This window comes from Sus scrofa, chromosome 14 (genome assembly GCF_000003025.6).
Source record: "Sus scrofa isolate TJ Tabasco breed Duroc chromosome 14, Sscrofa11.1, whole genome shotgun sequence".
Classification (NCBI taxonomy): domain Eukaryota; kingdom Metazoa; phylum Chordata; class Mammalia; order Artiodactyla; family Suidae; genus Sus; species Sus scrofa.
This window is the reverse complement of record NC_010456.5, coordinates 104,524,687-104,548,071: the sequence shown is the minus strand read 5'-3', so window position 1 is coordinate 104,548,071 and position 23,385 is coordinate 104,524,687. Positions and strand designations below refer to the sequence as shown.

Genomic DNA, 23,385 nt, shown 5'->3' with positions numbered 1-23,385 from the left:
CTTTGCGTATCACTCAGAGCAAGACAGGGTGAAAGCAAAAGTAACACTAGAAAATTTAAAGCAGCAAATTTTTTGCCTCAGTTGTGTTTTATGGCACTGTAAAACAAGTTTACATTTATTTAAAATAGGTATTTGTTTTCTCTCAAATCAAATACACCACAGATATTCTGAAATGTGGGAAAATTGAAAATTGTAATAGTGATATTTAAAGTGAAAAATGATTAAAAAAATGAAATGAAATAGGCTAAAGTGAAAAGAAAACCTGCCACATAATGAGAAGGAAAAGTAGTACCTACAGTTGTGTTATTACTAACTGGAAAGGGCGCGCTGGTTAATTCAGTTTTTATAATATTATTTTTTCAAAACTCATACTTCTCTACCTGTAAAGAATCCAAGCCCATCATGGTAGGATTTAGACAGCACTGGTGGCAAACATTCCAATCCCTGGCTATGTTTTACAAAATACCTTCTTTCCTGTGTTACAGTATTTTTAAAAAATAGTTCCAATTCTCACTTACCTCCAGTAAACGTATTTCTAAAGCCAATTAAGCCAGGTATTGAGGGTACAATAGGAAAAATGTTTTGTTCATATCAACGTAAACAGCAATCTCATATAAAATTACACTGACATTGAAGGCGAGTAAGACAGAGGCTTAAGTTTTGGTCATTGAAAAGAACTGAACTTGGAAGCTCATGGAGACATTTTTCTTTTGATAAAAATCCCTAGTTCTTCAAGTATCACTGAATCGCAAAATGCTTAAATGGTATGCAAAGAAAACTGCAGAATATACTCACTTCTCTAGAAGAGTAAGGGCTGTGTTTGGATTCACCCGAAGGTACTTGGAAGCTGGCTGACCATAATCAGCTAGATAAGTAGACCAGTCCCAAACCATAAACAGATCAAGGAGCTGAGGAAGATGTGGAAACACGTTAAACCAATTTTTGGCTATTTATCTACAGATAATATAAAGTATATGCTGCTCTTGATCCATTTTAATGTGACCTGCTTCTCAGATGGAACATAATAAGGAAATTCATTCTTAAAAACTGCATTAACTACATTTTATAACCAACATAGTGTATAATATCTTTTCACTTTTGAAATTACTAAAATTGTCAGAGGTTGCTTTTCTAATAAAATACTTGGTTGCATTTTCAAATAATTGTAAAATAATGAAAACAATGTTAATATAATTGTAATATGTGTACTGATGTATAGAGACTTAATCTACACATCATTCAGTTTATACTCATTTAATTAACAAGGGTTGGTGCTACTAACTGTTAGAAGAATTTTAAAGAACTTATATTGAACCTTTTTTCTTAGAGGTTAAGTATGTTTACCTTTCAAAGAAGCCGTTGGTACCTAGACTTTTCCCAAAGTAATTTAAACTGAAAAGCTCAGATAATCTCAATGAAGTGCATTAAATAACCTCTGCTGGATTCTCCCTGGTGACAGATCCTCAGTAGTGTTATGAAATGAGGCCTTCAGGACTTAGCCTGTTAACTCTAAGCAATCATTCTGTATAAACAAACAACAACAAAAAAGAAACCCTCTTGTTTTCCGTAGTGTTTTAAAATTGACTATTTGCTTTATAATCTCCAGTTAGAACTGTTGTCAAATATGGAAGTAATCTTTTAAAAGCAATACCATGCCCAAACCAAAGCACCAAACTCCTTATCCAACTTTAAAACCCTAATCCCCTTTAAGCCATTTAAAACCAACTTCCTATCCCCATTTGAATTGTTTCAGAAAGCTAATGCTTTACTTAGTACCTTCCTTCAATTTTTATATTATTCTTTCTTTTTGTTGTAGCTCACTTTATAACTAAAGAGTGTATTGGTTTTCCTTTCAAATGAAGGAAGTATTTGTATTTACTCATAGGATCTGTGTGCCAACCCACTGGCTTTGAGAGGGATAAAACTTCTGGGGTGGTTAAAACCTAGGGAAAAGTTACAAGAAATTAGCTCTTCCTTAGGAAGATAATGGGTGTGTTTGACTCTCTTCCCATCCAATAAACAGCTATTAGTAGAGATTTTCTTCTAAAAAAGAGGAAAATTTTACAATGAAAATATCAACTGCTAATATTAAATGCCACGGTTTTCTCTCAGACAACATTCTAGGCTATACCAAAAGTTAAAACACTGGTACAGAAACTACACTGAGACAATGTTAAAAGAATATACTGTCTGAAAAGGAAAAGGGAACATATTTCAAGTTCTGTATAATTTTTGACTCTTGCTTAGCAATAAGTACATTTTCCTCTTCTTTCACAAGGAAAAGTTCTTTGTACACTCTACAGTGAGAATGTAAGTTGAAATAAATTCTCTGGAATGTGAATGTGCAATATGTATTTAAGAATCTTATAACAATGACTATTCCCTTTGACTCAATAATCCTAGTTCTAGGAATCTAACTTCAGGAAACAATAATAGAAGTAGACAAAATTTATGAATATATTAATCTCAAAAATGTTATTTGTGTCATCAAAAATTAAAAAAGAAAAAAAAATACTGAAGACAGCCTAAATGTCAATATTAAAAGAATAGTTAAGTAGTGAGGTATATCTATCTATAAGATGAATATTGTGTGGTTATTTAAACTGATGCTCACGCAGAATTTTAAATAACATGATAACATGGGAAGAGGTTTATGATAAATATTGCCTCTAAAATTATATAAACACCCATCAAAAGAGACTGGAAGAGAGTTCCCGCTGTGGCATAGTGAGTTAAAAATCCAACTGCAGCAGCTTAGATTGCCTTGTAGGCATGGGTTTGATTCCCAGCTCAGTGCAGCAGCTTAAAGGATCTGGTGTTACCACAGCTGCAGTGTAGGTCGAAACTGCGGCTCAGATTCAATCTCTGGCCCAGGAACTTCCATATGCCTTGAGTGTGGCCATAAAAAAAAAAAAAAAAAAAAAAAAAAAAGAAAAGAAAAAGAAAAAAGAGAAAAAGAAAAAGAAAAGAAAGAGAAAGAAAATCTGAGAAGATGTTAAGAATGGTTGTAATTTATGTGGTGGGATTATGGGTAACTGTTACTGTCTTCTTTATTTTTATAATATTCCACAATGAACAGGTATTTACTCTAGAGTTAAAAATAAGGTTTACATACACACATACATTTTTTCAATAAGTTTCAGTAATGAATTCTCTTCTATAGCTGTTAATAAAAGCCTCATTTTGAAGGAGTCCACTTGCAGGTATGTGTATGTGTTCGCACAACTGTTTGGGATGTGCACAGTCAGCAGAAAGTAATCACTTAATGAACTGGCTGCAAATTCCCTTTCTTTCCAAAATGCGACAGTGACATGATCTTTGGGATTTGGAAGAGGAAGGAGCCTTAATATACAGGCTGATCCATCCCCAGGTGGGAAAGGAGGAGCTCACTGGATGAATTTAAAACCTACCCCAACTCCAACTATGAGTACAAAAATCATTCTACAGCACAAAAATAGTCTTTCCTAGATAAAGGAATATTATAAGAAATAATATTTTTCACATATGGTCAGATATTCATATGCAAATTTCTTATCACCAGAAATTATAGGAACCACAAAATTTGACCTAACTGCCCAGACAGACGTCTAATCTACATGCTCTCGAATTTACATTAATACTTTACAGAAATACATATAGTGTATGTTAACTTATAGGTATCAATGGAAATCTGCATAAATTTGCAAATTAATGGTTAAAGGAGTTCCCATCTGTGGTGCAGCCATGTGAGCTGTGGTGTAGGTCACAGACACAGCTCAGATCTAATGTTGCTGTGGTTGCGGTGTAGGCCGACAGCTGTAGCTCTGATTAGACCCCTAGCCTGGGAACCTCCATGTGCCTCCTGGGTGCAGCCCTAAAAAGCAAAAAAAAAAAAAAAAAAAAAGAACAAAATAATGGTTAAGGAACTGCCAGGGTGAATAAAGGGGCCATGGATCTACATAAGATTCACTTTTTCATTTAACAAATTTCAGATGTCCACCTACAACGTGCTGGCTACTGTGCAGGGCACTAGAGAAACAGTTTTGAATGAGACAAAGTCCCTGTCTTCAAAGAGTTTACACTGTAAGTGGTGGAAGTGGGGAGGCAGACAGTTAATAAGGAAACAAGTAATAATTTATGTTAACATGAAGAAATTACAAAGAAAAAGCTATTCACATAAAATCCTGGTAATTTAAACTACAGTAACACATGAGGAAGCTACTACCAATTTAATATTAAGTAAGATAGAAACTGATTTATGTAGGATCTAGGGATCTAGTGGTCACATGCTCATTATTCTCAAGCCATGAATCCAGTGGCTATAGACTTGAGCAACATTTCAGGTCTGTTGGCTCTATGCCCCAAAGGATACCTGGATGTGGGTGAAGAAGAAAGACAGGGCCCAACAAGACACTGATGTCATATTCTGATTTCTCATTTACATATCTGTAAGGATGTTTCAACTGCATAATATCACACTTAAGAAGTAGAAGCAAATTTCAAAGAGCTGGGCAGGCAAACTTATAAAGTATGTCTGGCAGGGAGTTCCCGTCGTGGCGCAGTGGTTAACGAATCCGACTAGGAACCATGAGGTTGCGGGTTCGGTCCCTGCCCTTGCTCAGTGGGTTAACGATCCGGTGTTGCCATGAGCTGTGGTGTAGGTTGCAGACGCGGCTCGGATCCTGCGTTGCTGAGGCTCTGGCGTAGGCTGGCGGCTACAGCTCCGATTCAACCCCTGGCCTGGGAACCTCCATATGCCGCGGGAGCGGCCCAAGAAATAGCAACAACAACAACAACAAAAGACAAAAAAAAAAAAGACAAAAAAAATAAATAAATAAAGTATGTCTGGCAGAATGTAACCACTCAGTAGATATTCAGGAAATACTCCCTAGGAGTTCTCTTGTGGTGCAGCAGGTTAAGGATCCTGCATTGTCAATGCTGTGGCTTGTGTCACTACTGTGGGTTTGATCCCTGGCCCCCAGGAACTTCTACATGCCCAGGTGCAGCCAAAAAAGAAGAGAAATAACTCCCTGATTGAAGATGCCAGACCATCATTCAAAGTTTACTTGGGAGTTCTTTTCTTAGGCTTTATGAGTACAAAAAATGAGCATCCTACAGACAATTTCATTTTATGCTGACAGTTCTCTGAAAAAGGCCAAAACTGGCCTGCAGGCAAACTAGGGCAAGTAAATGCAGCCCACTGCTTCCTGCCACCTCTCTCAGGCTTGATAAAGAGGATAGACTCTCTCATGATAAGGCATTGGATCTAAAGTCAACTGAGGTAAATAATCTTCCTAGAAAAATAAATACTAATCTTCCCTTCCTTTCTTCCTTCCTTCATTTCTTTCTTCCTTCCTTTTTTTTCTTTCCTTCCTTCCTTCACACTAATATTTCTGAATGGTCTACCAGTGTCCCTCCAACCATAACAATTATAAGGTCCTTTTTTACTTTTTAAAGTATAGTTGTATTGAAATGAAACATGTTAACACCAAACTAAGATGTTATTCCTGGGTCCGACCTAACACTATGCCAGCCCAGTAAATCCATTTCTATAGGCTGCTACCTATGCCTGTTTTGACTAAGAAGCAAGATCCCCGGTCTTGGGATGGTTTAAAAAGAATATGTCTGCTCTGGAGCCAGACTTAGATGGGAAAGGGATGAGGAAACTGGAGAGAGGCCAGGCACAACCACTGACATAGCTTTTCACTCCGCACAGTCATTGCTACAGGAACTGCCTCTCACATTCAGTGAGGTTTCACAGGATATACCATGTCCTTAACATTAAAACCTAAATTATGGAAAACCTCACTTCTCTATCTCAAGTTTTGCTTCCTACAGATGACAGTACACAAATAATCCATTTGTTATTAATCACACAAAATCTCCCTCAGTCCCGTAAATAAACTTTAAGACATGGTCTCAACAGGTGAATTTATTAGTTAACGCATATACCTGAAATTCAAAGAGTAGATCAAACATGAACAAAAACAAAAATCTCCCCTAGATTATCCAAAAGCAATTTTACAATTACTTATTAAAGGATAAAGTCAGGCATATTATAATGAAAATTGGTATTAAGTTCTAAAAATGGGTTTGCTCCAATAGTAATTCCACCTTAAATCCTTTTAGGAAGTAAGCAAAGTATGGATCATATAAAATGAACAGCAAAATAATGTGCCTCAGTTCTACCTCATCATGATTTATAAGATTACCTAAAATTAGTAACCTAACTTTTTTTTTTCACCAAGGATTCAAAAATACCCTTCATAACTAATCTGATAACATATAGCGGATGTATGCCAATTTTTAAAAGTGAGTTGTACATTTCACTTCCTTAGCGTTCCCTGTGTGTGTCCAGCAAACAAAAAGATTCAGCTTAAGGAAAGAAATGGTTGCATGGGTGGTCCATTTATATGCTCAAAATAGTTGAATCACTTCAGAATCACTGAAGAATTAGTCTGTGTCAATGCATTTAGCTTGCTGACAGTTTCCCATCCTAAGTTGCACACCGAACATACACCCAAAAAACTTGGGGTCTCAGACCTGTTGAGATCACTTTGTGCAAATGACACAATGAATCTAGGCCAACTTAAAACCATTCTATGGAACTCTTGGAGTGACTTCTTGCTTTGTAAAAGTGAACCCAGAGTGCCAGGTCATTTTTTCCTTGAATCTGGTTTAGCTTTCTTTGTTTTGGGTCTTTTGGGTTTTGCTTTTGAAGCACCTCAGGGGCAGTGACCCAAGACAGAAGATAAATAAAGTTAAGCCAACCTCAAGAGAAAAGCAACTGGGGATACCAGGTTTGCTTTTGTAAATGTGAACAGTGACCTGGGGGCTCAGGGTCAACCTTAGTCCCCCAAATTCCCCTTTCCAAACACTAAATCCACCTGGGACCTCAGAGTTGCTTGGCAGATTCCAAAAGTAAACCAGGATATCATTTTTCCTATGCCTCCAGAAAACAAAGCCAAATCAAGGGTTCCTAGAATGCTTCAGAGACTTAAACAACAACAAAAATCCTACACCCGAGTGTAGCTTTAAGAGAGAAATATGAGTAATTACACACTGGGGATTGAAGAAAAATGGGTTGTACTAAATTAGCTACAATGGGGAAAAAATAAGTCCTTCTTCTAAATAGATGCTGAAATTAAATAATGAGCTCCATATGCTTTTAATTTTAATTTTTTAAAATTTTATTTATTTATTTATTTATTTGCTTTTTAGGGCTGCACCTGCGGCATATGAAGATTCCCAGGCTAGGGGTCTACCGGGAGCTGTAGCTGCTGGCCTACACCACAGCCACAGCAACACCAGATCTGAGCCACATCTGTGACCTATACCACAGCTCACGGCAATGCCGGATCCTTAACCCACTGAGCGAAGCCAGGGATCAAACGTGCAATCTCATGGCTTCTAGTCAGATTCGTTTCCGCTGAGCCACAACAGGAACTCCTCTATGTGCTTTTCAAAGCACTTGGCTTTACCCCCTTTAGAGCTACCTGAAAACCCAACTGGAAAATTCCACATGCAGCATAGAAGAGAATTTTCAGTAGCATTCAGAAAGGGCTTGGGCAAAAACTCTAAAGAAGCTGCATTGTGTTTCTACTCACCTCACTTTTTGCCCATCAACTGCCTTCATGCTGCCTTTGGGCTCTTGGATACATCTGACCCCTAACCCATGTCTACCCTCTTCAAATATCCCATCTGCCATACCCACTCTCAAGTAGCAAGCGAGCCTTTCTACTACCTCTGTGAGGAACAGAAGCAAGCTCTGGGCACACTGTGGCTTAAAGGCATTGGTCTCTTCAAGTCACTTAACTCAAGTGAACTGCACCAGGCACACAGTAGTCTTAGATAACTACCAGGTGCCTTTTGGAGTTTGGGGGAAAAAAGAGGAAAAAAGAATTTACATCTTCAGCTTTACACACATATATTTGCTTTATCTTAAACTTCTTGGTCACTACCATGGTCAGAGTAGTATTCAGATACACATATATTTATCAAGTAATACATGGTTAATAATCAAATGGGGCATATCATGAAAACCAAGAGTCCACAGCACTACCATTCCCATTCTTAGAAGCAATGTTAACTCCTTTTGTTTTAATACTGATGATTAGCTCAATATCTCTAAACATGCTTATTTTTCTAGTTTTAATTTGCCATCTTACACCTATCATATATGAGAGTTTACTTTATATCACCTTCCTATTTTGTGTTATCACAATTTTTCTCTTCTTCTTGCTTTTATAATTTGAATATAATTACAAAATTATATTCCTAAATATAATTCCTATTCCTTGTTATATCACCTTAATTTTTTTTAAAAACAACTTCGAGATGTATTTCACATATCATCCATTTAAAGTGTACAAATAAAGAGTTTTGAATATATTCACAGAGTTCTGCAACCATCTCAATCAATTTGAGAACATTTTTATCACCCATATCCATTAGCAGTCACTCTCCAAATTTGAGTCCTATAACATGTGGCCTTTTGTGTCTGGTTTCTTTGACTTAACACAATGTTTTCAAGGTTCATCCATGTTGTAACAGGTATCAGTACTTCACTACTCTTTACTGCCAGATAACACTCCACTATATGCATGTACCACATGTGTTTATCCATTCATCAGTTAGTGGACATTTGGGTTATTCCCATTTGGGAGCTATCATGAATAATACTGCCATGAACAAGTTTTTGTGTATGTATGTGTTTTTATTTCTACCTAGGAGTAGAATTTGTTACAGAAGCTTTTTTTCCCCTCATATTTATTTACTTATGTATTTATTTTTTGCTTTTAGGGCTGCACCCGAGGCATATGGAAGCTCCCAGGCTAGGGGTCAAATCAGAGCTACAGCTGCCAGCCTAAGCCACAGCAACACTGGATCCAAGCCATGTCTGCAACCTACACCACAGCTCACGGCAACGCTGGATCCTTAACCCAGTGAGCAAGGCCAGGGATTGAACCCTCATCCTCCTGGATGCTAGTCAGGTTCGTTAAATGCTGAGCCACGAAGGGAACTCCATGATACAGACACTTTTAAGAACATCTTTTGACTCTCCATTTAGTAATATAAGAATATTAGCAATTGATATAGTTGAGTTTTAAATAATTATTTTGGCAATTGGGGTTTAAAATATTTATATTTACTATTTAAACCCAAATAACAATAGGTATTTAATTAAAGTTTCCTAGAAGTCTTTTATAAATGCAGAAAAAGTGTAATAAATTATTATCAAGAATTTTTTAGCCTCTGTTTCTGAAAAACAAAAAACCTAATAACTATCCACGTAAAAAGAACATTTCAGATAGTTTGTTCCAGTAGATTTACCTCCAACAATTGAGTGTGATGTTGGTTTTATGATACCTTTACATAGATATGTGGCTTGTTTTTTCTCAGTCATGAGAGTAACTGGTTCAGTGTCCTGATATTGTAAGGCGAGTTACACGTTGAGTGGCTCCACTTCCCTAATTACCCAAATCAGGAATCTGGATTTGGTCTGCTTTGACTCCTTTCTCTCCAACTCCTGCATCTAACTTATTGCCAAATTGTGTCAATTTAACCTGCTAAATATTTTTCCCCTAATTATTTCCTGAATTTACCTGCTGTCTACTTTCCACCCTTACTACTACTACTGTCCTAGATTACTTAATTCCTACCAAATACCAGATACTGGGCCAAATGTGGAAGCTCCCAGGAGATATAGATATTGAACAAAATATCTGGGGCCTTTGGACTTGAATACTCCTCTGTCTCTTCCTTCTAATAACTCCAGATCCATCCACATCCACACTGCTGCCAGAGAGATGCTGCTAAAATACAAATCCGATCATACCATTTACTTGCTTAAAACTTTCAATGGTTTCCCAGCTCCTATAAGATAAAGCTCAAATACCTTAACATGACATGCAAAGTTACAGTTTCCCTTCCTCTCCTGCCTTGGAATTTAAGCTCCTAAATAAGGAACTACTCATAGCTCTCTTACAAACTATGGTGACCCTAGGACATTGTCATTTTCTTGTTCCCTTTCCCTCCTTCTTCACCCAGGTAACTCTTCCTTATTCCAGAGAATTTAAGTCCGGATTCACCTCTCTCAGGAAGCCTCCCCAGACCACTCTGAGTTAGCTCTTACTCTTTCGTGTATCCTCAGAGCATCCTCCACAAATCTCTATCACAGTATTTTTCACAGTATGTTGATATCACAATAACTATTTGTCTACCCACTAAAGAATCAAGTATCAGTAATTCCTTCTAGGAGTTGCTGTCATGGCTCAGCAGTAATGAAACTGAGTATCCATGAGGACTCAAGTTCAATTCCTGATCTCAATCCATGGGTTAAAGGATCAGGAGTTGCTGTGAGCTGTGGTGTAGGTCGCAGACTCAGCTTGGATCTGGTGTTGCTGTTGCTGTGGCTGTGGCGTAGGCTGGCAGCTACAGCTCCAATTCAACCCCTAGCCTGGGAACTTCCATATGCTGCAGGTGAGGCCCTAAAAATACAAAAAGAAAAAAAAAAAGAAAAAAAATCCTTCTGTAGTCTGGATGATTCATGACTATCTCAGTCCTGTCTCCTCCTAATATGCTAATAGCTGAAGAACTTTTTCTTCTTCCTAATAATGTACTTTGTAAGTGCCTCAAAGCTGATGACTTGTTTTGCTCAGTATCTATATCTCCACATTTGGCCTAGTATCTGGTATTGGGTAGGAATCAAGTAAATGTATGTTGAGATGAACTGCAAATGTTACCTTTGACATAGCATTTTATGTCTACACAGAATTCACATCATATATACTAATAAGATGGCTACGTTATTTACTTGGCATGTAAGCTATTTATAATTAAGACATGTCTGAATTTTTTTTTTTTTTTTGTCTTTTGTCTTTTTGTTGTTGTTGTTGTTGTTGTTGTTGCTATTTCTTGGGCCGCTCCTGCGGCATATGGAGGTTCCCAGGCTAGGGGTCGAATCAGAGCTGTAGCCACCGGCCTACGCCAGAGCCACAGCAACGCGGGATCCGAGCCGCGTCTGCAACCTACACCACAGCTCACGGCAATGCCGGATCGTTAACCCACTGAGCAAGGTCAGGGACCGAACCCGCAACCTCATGGTTCCTAGTCGGATTCGTTAACCACTGCGCCATGACGGGAACTCCTGTCTGAATTTTTACTAATGTCTTATCATTATTCTGAAAGCCAAACTAGTCCATTTGACTGATTTAATTTGTGCTACAGATTGTACTAAAATATTTCATGATCAAAGTTCTGCTCTTGAGATTACCTTTCATAGACCAGTGATGCCACCATCAAACATGAACAAACATTCCCGGGTCATATACTCAATTTTCTGTCCAGGTTCATTACATCATCTGCAACACCTATATAACAGGTAGTTATGAAATGACTTCACCAATGAAGCTCAGACTTCCAAGACTAAAGATACCAGACCCTGAAACTCATGATGTGAGATGTTCACTAGACTTTCAATTCTCTCTGGTGAGTCATTTTCCTTCATTGAAGCTATGAAGAAATAAGATCTGCTGGTACAAATTGATGACTTTGGAAGAACTCAAGCAACAAAGGAAAACAACATGGATTAGCCAGAGAAGAAAAATTGTGTCCTTACTCTAGAAGATAGTAGTTGTTCGGATAAGGGAAGCTAAACTGGTCTGGGGTTTCTTTATCCTTAGAGTGCAACTGTTAAGAAGAACAAGGGGGAACGAATAACCACTTTTTAAAATTTGTAAGAGTCTAAGTGGATATTCCCCTCCTTCCCATACTGTGATTTAAAACAATGCAGGGAGTTCCCGTCGTGGCGCAGTGGTTAACGAATCCGACTAGGAACCATGAGGTTGCGGGTTTGGTCCCTGCCCTTGCTCAGTGGGTTAACGATCCGGCGTTGCCATGAGCTGTGGTGTAGGTTGCAGACGCGGCTTGGATCCCGCGTTGCTGTGGCTCTGGCGTAGGCCATTTGTGGCCTACGGCTCCGATTCGACCCCTAGCCTGGGAACCTCCATATGCCGCAGGGGCGGCCCAAGAAATAGCAAAAAGACAAAAAATAAATAAATAAATAAATAAATAAAACAACGCAAATGAAAACTTTGAGACTCTAAAAGCTGGATTAATTTAGTCTTCAATAAAATTAGTCACATATGTTTTAGTCTAAAATTTTTGCAAGTCAAGTATATTATTTACAATTTGTCATTAGTTATAAACACTGACTTTTGGCTTTTGAAAAAATAAAGCTAAACTAAAATTAAAACTAAATACTCCAGGTCCCAAGGCATATTATCATTCTATTCTTTAAAACAGAACTCAGACCATTTGAGACAAATGAAACATACCATGACCATTACATCTAAACTGCCTCAGAGAAAAAAAAAAAAAAAAAAAAACGGATAGTTTTTACGGTAATACCATGACTAAAGAATACACACCCCAGTTCTAATCCTTGCAATAAATTTTTTTTTTTTTTTTTTTTTTTTTGTCTTTTTGCTATTTCTTGGGCTGCTCCCGCGGCATATGGAGGTTCCCAGGCTAGGGGTCTAATCGGAGCCGTAGCCACCGGCCTACACCAGAGCCACAGCAACGCAGGATCCGAACCGCGTCTGCAACCTACACCACAGCTCACGGCAACGCCGGATCGTTAACCCACTGAGCAAGGGCAGGGACCAAACCCGCAACCTCATGGTTCCTAGTCGGATTCGTTAACCACTGCGCCACGACGGGAACTCCCTTTGCAATAAATTTTTAGTGAAGTGAGGAACTGAATTTCAGATGCATAGCTTTCTAGAGATAAGGTCTCAGTTTTTTGTCCTAAAATATAAATATAAACCTTTTACCATTTTGCCTTAGATTCCCAAAGAATGCAGAGTTAGCTAGACTACCATACTAGTAAGACGAAAATAAGGAAAATAAGGATCTTTGTGGTCTATATTAATGACAAAGAATACTATAATATCTTGGGGAGTATTTGTACTTAAGGGGGCTTGCATCCTCATTCATTTTCTTCTTTGAAATCTCCTATTTTGTAATTTTTACTCAACTTAAAAATATACGTATTTTTCACTTTTCTAAATCTAAAAGGCACTTCTCTTATGTTAAATAATTTATTAACCCCTAATTATCCAGACCCAATTGTATGTAATTACCTTTTGTCAGGTATAATTTGCTCAATAAACATGTCAGAACATTAGCTGCTTAGTCTTTTTCAACAGATAAATTTGGTTTTTCCATAGCCACAGGGCATAATTAAATATGAAAAAGGGTGGGAAATTATCAAACCACAGGAGAGCTGATTCAGGAAGGTAGTACATACATAGCAAGTTACCATGTCTTACTTTGGAGGCTGATGCTTGCCTGAGTGCTCAGTTACCTCAGGAACAGCGTAACAGTAACAGCACTGTGATGTAAATTTCAAAATGGGCAACAGATAAACTTTAGGATGCATTTTTGTTAAGAAGCAGGTATTGATAAATAGGTACTGGTATCACACCTTCACTACAGGTTATAGGAGTAAAATACAAGATGAGAAACTAAATCAAAACAACAGGGGAAGGACTTATCTTCTTGCTAAGATAAATGCAGCCAGTGGAATTAAATGGATTGCGATCTAAGTCCTACAATGCTTGCATGATGTGACTCTGCACCACGGGAGTGCAAAAAGAAATCCCTACCTGACCTCTGGATAACCTAAACAGGAAGCTAGGACATTTCTAAGCAAAATAGGCTGTGTCATTCTGTTAAGATGATTGTTTCCATTGACACTCTGAACAAACATCTTACTAGGCCATCAGAAAAAATTCAAGCCACAGCGTCTCTTCTTTGTAATACATAAACCTAAACGGGTGCCTGGCCCAGCGCCCTCCACATTGAGGAGGTAAAGATGATAATTAGGAAGACAAAAAAGGGGAAAAGGTAAGAAAGTTGGAAGCATTCTTTAAGTAGTTACAGAAGAGTTGAAAGTAAATTAATATTTTTAAAAAGCAAATTCTTAAGAATCTGGATTAAGAGAGTAATCGAGTATTTTAAAGAAATACCCAACAAACAGTCCAAGTCAAAATGAGTCAGCAATTTTTTCCAAAATAATTTAAAAATATCTGGCATTTGCTTACAGCGTGTCAGAATGTTAGAAATTTTGTTGGGAAAAATCAAGCTCCTCTAATGTCTACCGTAATCAACATGCTATGGATGTGATTTGTTTACCTGATTATATTTCACTTGGATAAGAAATGCTATTTCTTTTGATACCAACAGAGTATTTATGTCATTACCTTATTAAATTCCTTCCCAATTCCATTTGTTTTAAAAGTCAAGCTTTTACTTTGAATTAATCATTTAAGGGAGTTATGAACTCTGGGTCTCAATTTCCTCTTCTATAAAATGAAGAACTGTGTTTGCATGTGACAAGTTCTCCATTTGACACTAGCATTGAAAAGATAATGGTAACCCAGTGTTTGGACTCAAGAAGTTTGTTAAGTGTAATGGAATAACCACACAAACAGAACTATGAACTAACATGCTAATTATGCAGATAGAGCTATGTATAGGTTATTGTTATTAGAACCTTCAGTCTTGCTTAGGGGAGCTAAGATACCCAAGAAGGTATCTTAGATGGCACACCCAAACTGAGTCTTACAAAGGAGTCAATCAAGGGAAAGATGATGGTTTTTCAAACAGATGGGACAGCATGAGAAAAGGTACAAAGAAACAGCTGTGCCTATGGGGTATGTTGCAAACTTTAGTGTTAATGAACTGAAATATAAGGGAGTAGGTAGTCCAAGATAGGCTAGAGAAGGGGATAGGAGCCAGGTCATAAAAAGACATGTATGTGTTGTTTAGGAACTTTGGGTAGCCATTGAAAGGCTTCAAACAGAGGACCTGACATAGCTCCATCAATTAGACAGGTTACTCCAGCAGCCCTGTGAAGAATGGATTTGAGGGAGTTCCCGCTGTGGCTCAGTGGGATCAGTTGGCATCTCTGCAGTGCCATGGTGCCTGGCACAGTAGGTTAAAGAATCTGGTGTTGCTGCAGCATGGCATAGTAGGTCACGACTCGGGTCTAAACCTGATTCCCTGGCCTGGGAATTCCATATACCATGAGGTGGCTGGAAAAAAAAAAAAAAGAACGTATTTGAAGAGAAAAAACCAAAGGTATGAAAAATTATTAGGATACTGTTGTGATGACTTTGAAATACAAGAAGAATGGGTAAGTTCACTCAGGTAGAGTGCCTAGACAGCAGTGTCCTAAGAACAGAAACCTCAGGACATTAACATTTAAGGAGTAGGAAAAGAAAACCATAAAAAAGAACATTAAGAGAGTACAGTCTTTGGAAAAACAAAGAGAATTTGAGAGAGGATGTGATCAACATTATCAAACACAGTAAGAAGACCTATTAAGATAAGGGCTGAAAATGTCTACTGCCTTCCCTGGCCTCATTTGGAGGTTCCCAGGCTAGGGGTTGAGTCAGGAGCTATAGCTGCTGGCCTAGGTCACAGCCATAGTAATGTGAGATACAAGCTATATCTGTGACCTACACCACAACTCATGGCAGCGCCAGATCCTTAACCCACTGAGGCCAGGGATTGAACATGCATCCTCATGGATGCTGGTCAGATTTGTTTCCACTGAGCATGACAGGAAGTCTAGTGAGCACTGTTTTAGCAGTACAGCAAACCAGGTTGGATTCAGAATGAGAGATGAGGAAATAAGGATATAATCCCTTCTAAATCATTTGTTAAAGGAATCTGGATGCAAAGGGAAAAAAAAGAGATTGGAAATCGCTAGAATGAGACTAGAGAAGATACTTTCATTCTCTTTCCTTCTCTCAGATAGAAAGATCTGTACATGTTTTCAGGCTAGGTAGTTGGGAAAAGGATAAAGCAGAGGAAAGGTACATGAGTAAAGAAAGTCCCATAGAAAAGATTGGCATCAAGGGCACAGGAAGATGAGAGAGCCTGGGTAAAACAGCACCTATCATCTGAGACTGAAGGAGGGTAAGTGAGGATGAGTAAATATAGATAAACTGATTGCAAAAGCAACAGTGAGAGACTGATGTGACAGGCACCAAGGAGGCTTAAAGGGGCTGGAGAGTGGAAGAACAATGGTCTATATATAGAAAAGAGGAATTAGAAGAAGGACAATCTCATTCACACTGTGCAGCCTATGAATGAATGTGTGGCTACCACTAGGGAGGGCTACAGAGTTAGCAGTACCCTCAGAACTCCATGACTCGACAAGGAGGCAAATAAAACATTCTGTTCCACAGTAAAAGCTGTAGGGCCAATCATACTGGAATGAAGGTGTAAGAGGGCAGAAGAAGTGAGAAGGTACAGAATAAAAAAAACAATGACGGAAAAGAGACTGGGGAAAGGTTGGGAGGTGAGAAGGAGTGGAGAAAAAAGTGGAGAGCAGGGAGGAAATACTTAACTTTATTGGGGAATCAAATATTCAGTCTTCTAGAAGGAGGGATGCATGATGAGGAAGGGCCAAAAATGGCAATGCCTGACCAAGACTCAGAAAGAAATGGTGAAGGCTGCCATGAAGTTTTCAAAAGGGCAGAGAGGCCTCTGCTTGTTTGTGGGCTCTTTCAAGACATCCAGAAGCAGCAAGGGCCCTGGTTAAGGGGAACGCTTCTAGGAGGTTTGGTTAGATTTTTCTGAAATCCCCTCTAATTCTCAAGTCTTAGGATTTCATGACTATGAAAATCATTGAATCACAAACTAAAGGTAATTGGAAGATGATCTGACATTTAAGAAAACACAGAAGAGGCAAAGAAAAGGAACTATAAATCATAAAACACTCTAGGGACTAAACTGTCACTTAACATTAAGTCCTAAGCATTGTAATGTATACCTAAGAAGGAAGTTCAGGCAAAAATACCATAAATGATTCTCAAATCAAATAATGCATTCAGCAATTTCATCCTTTCAATACATATTAGTAAAGACATCCCCAAGCCATCTAGATTTGAGGATGGGTGGCTCTACAAGGTGACTGAGAACTTGCTAAAGTTTGGAATATACACATATGCCTAGTTTTGGGGGTATGTTTGTTCTCACTTTCCAAACAAATTGGGAAGCCTTCAAGGGCAGGGTACTATCTCTGACTTCTCCCTTTGAGCACTCAATAAAAGCTTGTTGAACTGAACTAAATTATATTTCATAGAATATTTTGAGAAGTAAAAGTTTAAGGACTGTGTCTCTTCTGTGACAAAATATAGCCAGAAACAAAAAGCAGAGATGAATGCACAAGTAAAAGCTTGTAATTTAAACTACAGAAAAGCTTTGCACAAAAATAGCCAGACTCTAGGACTCGTTCACACATAAATTACCTACAGTGGATCGTGACAGTCTTTATTTACATAAAGTTCACTAATCACCTAACTGTTAATTTTTCTTTATTTCAGACCATTAAACATATCTGTAAATAACTTTTTACCTGAACATCTTATTCTAGTAGAATGGAGGCTCTTCTATACTTTATAAAAGGAGAAACTGAGTTTCAGAGATATTAAGTGTCTTAGTCAAATGTATCTGTAAAGCCAAATCAGAATCTAATTTCCTCAATTTATAAATTAAGTGCTTAAACAATTTAGGATGGCTTAATTTATACAAGATTTACTTTTATTTGTATGAATAACCTATCTGCTTTCAAAAAGAACATTTGGTGACGTTTTTTTTTTTGTTTGTTTGTACGTTTTTTGTTTTTTTGTCTTTTTGCTATTTCTTGGGCCGCTCCCACGGCATATGGAGGTTCCCAGGCTAGGGGTTGAATCGGAGCTGTAGCCACTGGCCTACGCCAGAGCCACAGCAACGTGGGATCCGAGCCGCGGCTGCAACCTACACCACAGCTCATGGCAACACTGGATCGTTAACCCACTGAACAAGGGCAGGGACTGAACCCGCAACCTCGGTTCCTAGTCGGATTCATTAACCACTGCGCCACGATGGGAACTCCTGGTGAGGTTTTTAGAACACTGATGTAATAAGATTTGCACTGGATATTGCAAATGCAGTATGGGCAATCTAGGTAAAAGGTCTTATACAACAAAAAGAATCTAACAGTGAATACAGTGTTTCTGGTGTTTCTCATTAGTATGGGAAACAACAGTATGTTATTGCTATTTTTCAGACAAAGCACTTAAATATTTAAACTTCTCATAAATTATCCTCCCAACTCAAAGAAATCTATAATTATAATAAAGGAAAAATTATTAGAGAAAAATATTATTTCTTATAAATGAATATTTGGAATTTTGGCAAAAATGTGAATTAATTCTGACAGGAAGGATAATGTTCCCTTTTGGAAAGTACAAAATACTGAGTTTACATCTAAAAATTAGTTTAATGGATATATAATATTTATCAAAAGCAAGAATATTACTATCCTTTACTGCTGGCAGACTATTCTAAAAATCTTAACCTATCACTTTCTGTGAAAAAAACAGCAAGAATATTAATGATTAAAAACGTTTTAGTTTAGGACTACTTCTCTTTACATTATGAACTGGCTTATAATTCCCAGTCTATGGAAACAAAGACTCCCTCCCTGTGCAACACATTGAAGATCTGCCTTAACATTAATCACAGTATAATACTACTTATAAATAAGGAATATGCCATATTTGCAAAAATACACACACAAATAACTTTTTCCCATAAATCTGTTAATTTTGTTTATTTTTATACTGCTAACTTAAGCATTTTTCTTAATTCTTCTTCTTTTTTTTTTTTTTTTTTTGTCTTTTTGCCTTTTCTAGGGCCACTCCTGCGGCATATGGAAGTTCCCAGACTAGGGGTCTCATCGGAGAGATAGCCACCGGCCTACACCACAGCCGCAGCAACTCGGGATCCAAGCCGTGTCTGCAACCTACACTGCAGCTCACAGCAACGCCGGATCCTTAACCCACTGAGCAAGGCCAGGGATTGAACCCGCAACTTCATGGTTCCTAGTTGGATTCGTTAACCACTGCGCCACACGGACACTTCCCAGGGGTTTCACTTCTAAAGGGCTGTAGAAATACTTAGACTGCTGCTCAATATATATGACTAGGGATTTTTTTTTTTTTTTTTTTTTTGCTTTTTAGAGCCACACTTGTGGCATATGGAAGTTCCCAGGCTGGGGTCAAATTGGAGCTGCAGCTGCTGGCCTACTCTACAGCCACAGCAATGCTGATCCAAGCTGTAGCTGTGACCTACACCACAGCACATGCAATGCCAGATCTCCAACACACTGAACAGGGCCAGGGATCAAATATGCATCCTCGTAGATACTAGTCAGATTTGTTTCCACTGCACCACAAGGGGAACTCCTGCAGGGTTATTTATATGTAGAAATATAAATCCAAGAAAAGAGGACTTGTTTAATAAATTCGTACTATAGAACATTATGAAGAAATGAAAAAGCATTAAGCAAATCCATATTTACCAATATGAAATCATGTGGTACTGCATGATAAATATAAATTATAACACATGTAGCTCACTTCCTCCTAAAGCAAAGAACTCCACATATGTGCACACAAGTAGGTGCATGTGTGTTGTTTAAACGTTCATTTTAAAAGGTCTACAGGGAAATATACCAGTATTCTAAGTGACTGAAGAGGAGGAAAAAAAATGAGAGCTTTCTTTTTATACACATCTACATATTCATTTTTTTGTGTTTTAAACTGGGAGCATACATGTGAGGTTAATTTCCTAATTTTGAGAATTATATATAACTACACAAAAAAATACCACTGGGTAATAAAGCTGGGTGAAGTATACAAAGGATCTCTCTCAACTGTATTTGTAACTTCCTGTGAGTCTGTAATCACTTAAAAAAGAAAAGAACTGTGAGCAGGTACTATTTTTGTAATTATTACGGTGTTTGATTTTTTTGGGTTTTCAGAAAATAATTTAGAGGGTAATTTTCCACACTACAAAACAGCTCTGATCTTTACCCTTAAAATAATCACAAAAATATATTAGTTCAAAATTTATATCTATAACTGAAAAAGGTATGAGCGCAAATTACATACTTAGTTAAGCACATAAACTGTAAGGCACCAGAATTATAACACTGGAATGCAAAAGGACAAAAAGGCAAAAGTCATTTAGGTACAGCCTAATCCTTCATAATCTAAGCTCTCCCAAAGGGCAGCATACTTTTCTGATATCTGGACCTTAAAAGTAAACTTTGTGAGATGTCTGATCTTGTTATATTCAGGAATAAACCGAAAAATGTCTTCCTTTAATTCTTTGGCACTTCTAATGAATTTAGGATTGTCTAAGGGAAAAATACTTGCTGGAGGAGCTGTGTGAACAAGCTTGTTGTCCTGCTACTATATCTAGTCAAGCATTTGGATACTACAACTTTGGCAAATCCCATTAATACTTTAAGAAGTCAAAGACTTTAAAACTTCTAAAGAAAGTTCCTGTGAAGTAGTCACAGGGGCAAGTTTAAGCAAGCAGAGTGTGTATACAATATAGTAATAAATATAACGCAAACAAAAGGAGATTTGTCTAATTATAGTGGAAATAATTGTTATTTAAAAGTGTCTTCTTCCTCATAAAAGAATAAACTGGACTAGTGGCAAAAGAATTGTATGTTGTGATGCCGTAAGATTAGTAACAAAAGACAGAAATTTCAAAGTAAAGTCTTGGCTGACGCCCAGTCTCCAAGGCAAGAATTATGGTCTAACAATTCGTTCAAAACTTCCAAGGCTTGTTCATGTCCCTTTAGGTAAAATCCAAAATGGTTCAGTTTGAGTCAAACAGAAGTTCATATTTATCAGCGTCCTCCTATCTTTCTACGGTGAAATACACCTGAACTTCTTTCCTAAATTTTATAACCATTTGGGGGGCATGTTACAGAGAGAGTGTCAGATTATGAATAAAAGGGTGGAAGAAATTAGGTGAGGAGGATAATGAGAAACAAGGACATGGGTTCCTTGGGTATTTCTCTTATTAAGCAGTGTTTTTGGAAGAAACTATGCTCCTCATAGTTTCACCATGAAATAGATCTGACACACCAGCCCTGCCATCATCCTGATGAAGTATAGTATGTCCAGAGATGGTAACTGCTGACTCAATCAGCTAACAATCCCTACAATGCAAGCATCACACAATTCACTATTTTAGCAACAAAGACTAAGAACGCAATGAAAAAGATCTCTCCCAGAAATAAACTCTACACCATTTTCCCCTACAGATTTCATTAAATCATGAAAATATATAGTTGAAATAGTTCAGAAAACAGTTTCCCAATGTCATATGGTAGTTACTAAGAGAAGCAGGAATCCATCCCTATTTCCTGATTTCCTATACAATAACGTCCTCCTCAAAACACCATTTTTTTTTTTTTATGGCCGCACCTGAGGCATATGGAAGTTCTTGAGCTGTAGAGGTTGAATCGGAGCTGCAGCTGAGGCCTATTGCACAGCCACACCACATCTGAGCTGAATCTGCCACCTACTCCACAGTTTACGGCAACACTGGATCCTTAACCCACTGAGCAAGGCCAGAGATTGAACACACATCCTCATGGACACTATGTTGGGTTGTTGGGTTCTTAACCTGCTGAACCACAATGGGAACTCCCATGGCTTTCTTTTTACACTCCTTAATTTCCATCTTTTAATCAAGATATTTTTTTGAACCTATGGTTTTTATCTTCAACTTTATCTTCTTTGATACTAACTGACACATCTCCCAAGTTTTCTAACTCATTTTAGTTTTCTGTTCAATTTTGTTTTCCCAGTAGGTGGTTGCAGAAGGCACTCATAAACATTTGCTGGATAAATGAAGCAATAAATTAAAATCCATACAGGAGTTCCTGCTCTGGTGCAACAGGATGGGCAGTGTCTCTGAAGTGCTAGGGACGCAGGTTCAATCCATAGCCCAGCACAGTTGGCTAAGGATCCAGCGCTGCCGCAGCTGCAGCATAGGCTACAACTGTGGTTCGCCTCTGATCCCTGGCTGAAGAACTCCATATGCCATGGGGCAACCAAAAAAGAAAAGAAAACAAACAAACAAACAAACATAATAATGCCTTTTTTTTTTTTTTTTTTTTTGGTATGTGCTTTTTTAGGGCCACCCTCACAGCACATGGAAGTTCGCAGGCTAGGCGTCAAATCAGAACTACAGCTGCTGGCCTACACCACAGCCACAGCAATGCAGGATCTGAGCCACATCTGCATCTACATCACATCTCACGGCAATGCCAGATCTTTAATCCACTGAGTGAGGCCAGGGATTGAACTTGGATCCTCAGGGATACTAATCAGATTCATTTCTGCTGCACTGCAAAGGGAACTTGCATACATAATGCCTTTTAATACAAACAGTTATAGGATTCCATTAACAAATGTTTAATTTATTCATGTACTGCCTTGATCCAAAGGGGTTTTAAGGCAACTTATAAAAATACATGCAAGATAAATACAACTTAATAACTGAGAAAATCAGGGCCAAGAGAAAGTGAAGGTGGAAGGTTAGTATACAAATAGCATGTGATACTGTCCTATATACCAGAGTATTCTAGCTCCACAATGAAGAAAAAATATAGTTAGATAACTCACAGTATTCTTGAGATAAAAACAAACTAGCTGTTCTGGATAAATTCAACTCTTTCTAATATAAAAAACAGAAACTTCTGAGTCCACATGAAGAAGCCACTGTGAAATATAGTGAATATAGTAATAGCAATCAATCATCTACACCTAGCCTACCAAAATAATCATCTAACTATTCTCCCTGACTCTAATTTTTGCCTCTTTTAATCTATTCTCCTTAGAACAGCCAGTGTATTTTTTTAAAAATGCAAATCAGAGGATGATACTAACCTGTCTAAAACTCTTGAATGGTGTCCTATCATACTTAACATCTCAAATGCCTTAACAAGGCCCTGAAGGTCCTACCTGACTTGGTTCTGATAAGCTTCCCAATTTCATTTGCACCTCCCTTCTCCTTGCTGACTATGTGAAAGCCATACTTTCTCTGCCTTGACAGCACAAGACTCGGCATTTGCTCTTCCCTCTATCAGGAATACTATTTCCCCTTATCTCCCAATTTCGTTCCAATATCTCTCCTTAAAGATTCGTTTACCTTGACAACCCTATCTGAAGTGGTCCACCTGATTCCCAGTCACTGTTCAGGTTAACTTGTTTTTTTGTCTCTCACAGGATCTAAACATATTTGAAATCCTATCTAAAGCTATTTGAAATTATCACTATTTGTAGCGGATCTCCCTTCAACAAAACAAGCTATGAGAGCAGGGATCTACCCTATCTTGCTTACCACTGTATCCCCAGCACTTAAAACAGTGCCCAGAGCAGGTGCTCATATATATATTTTAATTTAATTTAATTTAAATTCTATTTTATTTTTGTCTTTTGTCTTTTTAGGGCTGCACCTGCGGCATATGGAAGT

The 23,385-nt window shown here is 37.9% G+C and overlaps 1 protein-coding gene across 4 annotated transcripts in view; it reads right to left on the bottom strand.

The window, feature by feature from the left end:
- EXOC6 (exocyst complex component 6) overlaps nt 1-23,385 on the bottom strand; it is a 222,696-nt gene that overhangs the window by 1,567 nt on the left and 197,744 nt on the right. For all 4 annotated transcript variants that reach the window (XM_021073792.1, XM_021073794.1, XM_021073795.1 and 1 more), the window contains one exon: nt 796-908. In XM_021073792.1, the coding sequence (XP_020929451.1) occupies nt 796-908 (113 nt within the window). The remainder of the gene's footprint in view (nt 1-795; nt 909-23,385) is intronic.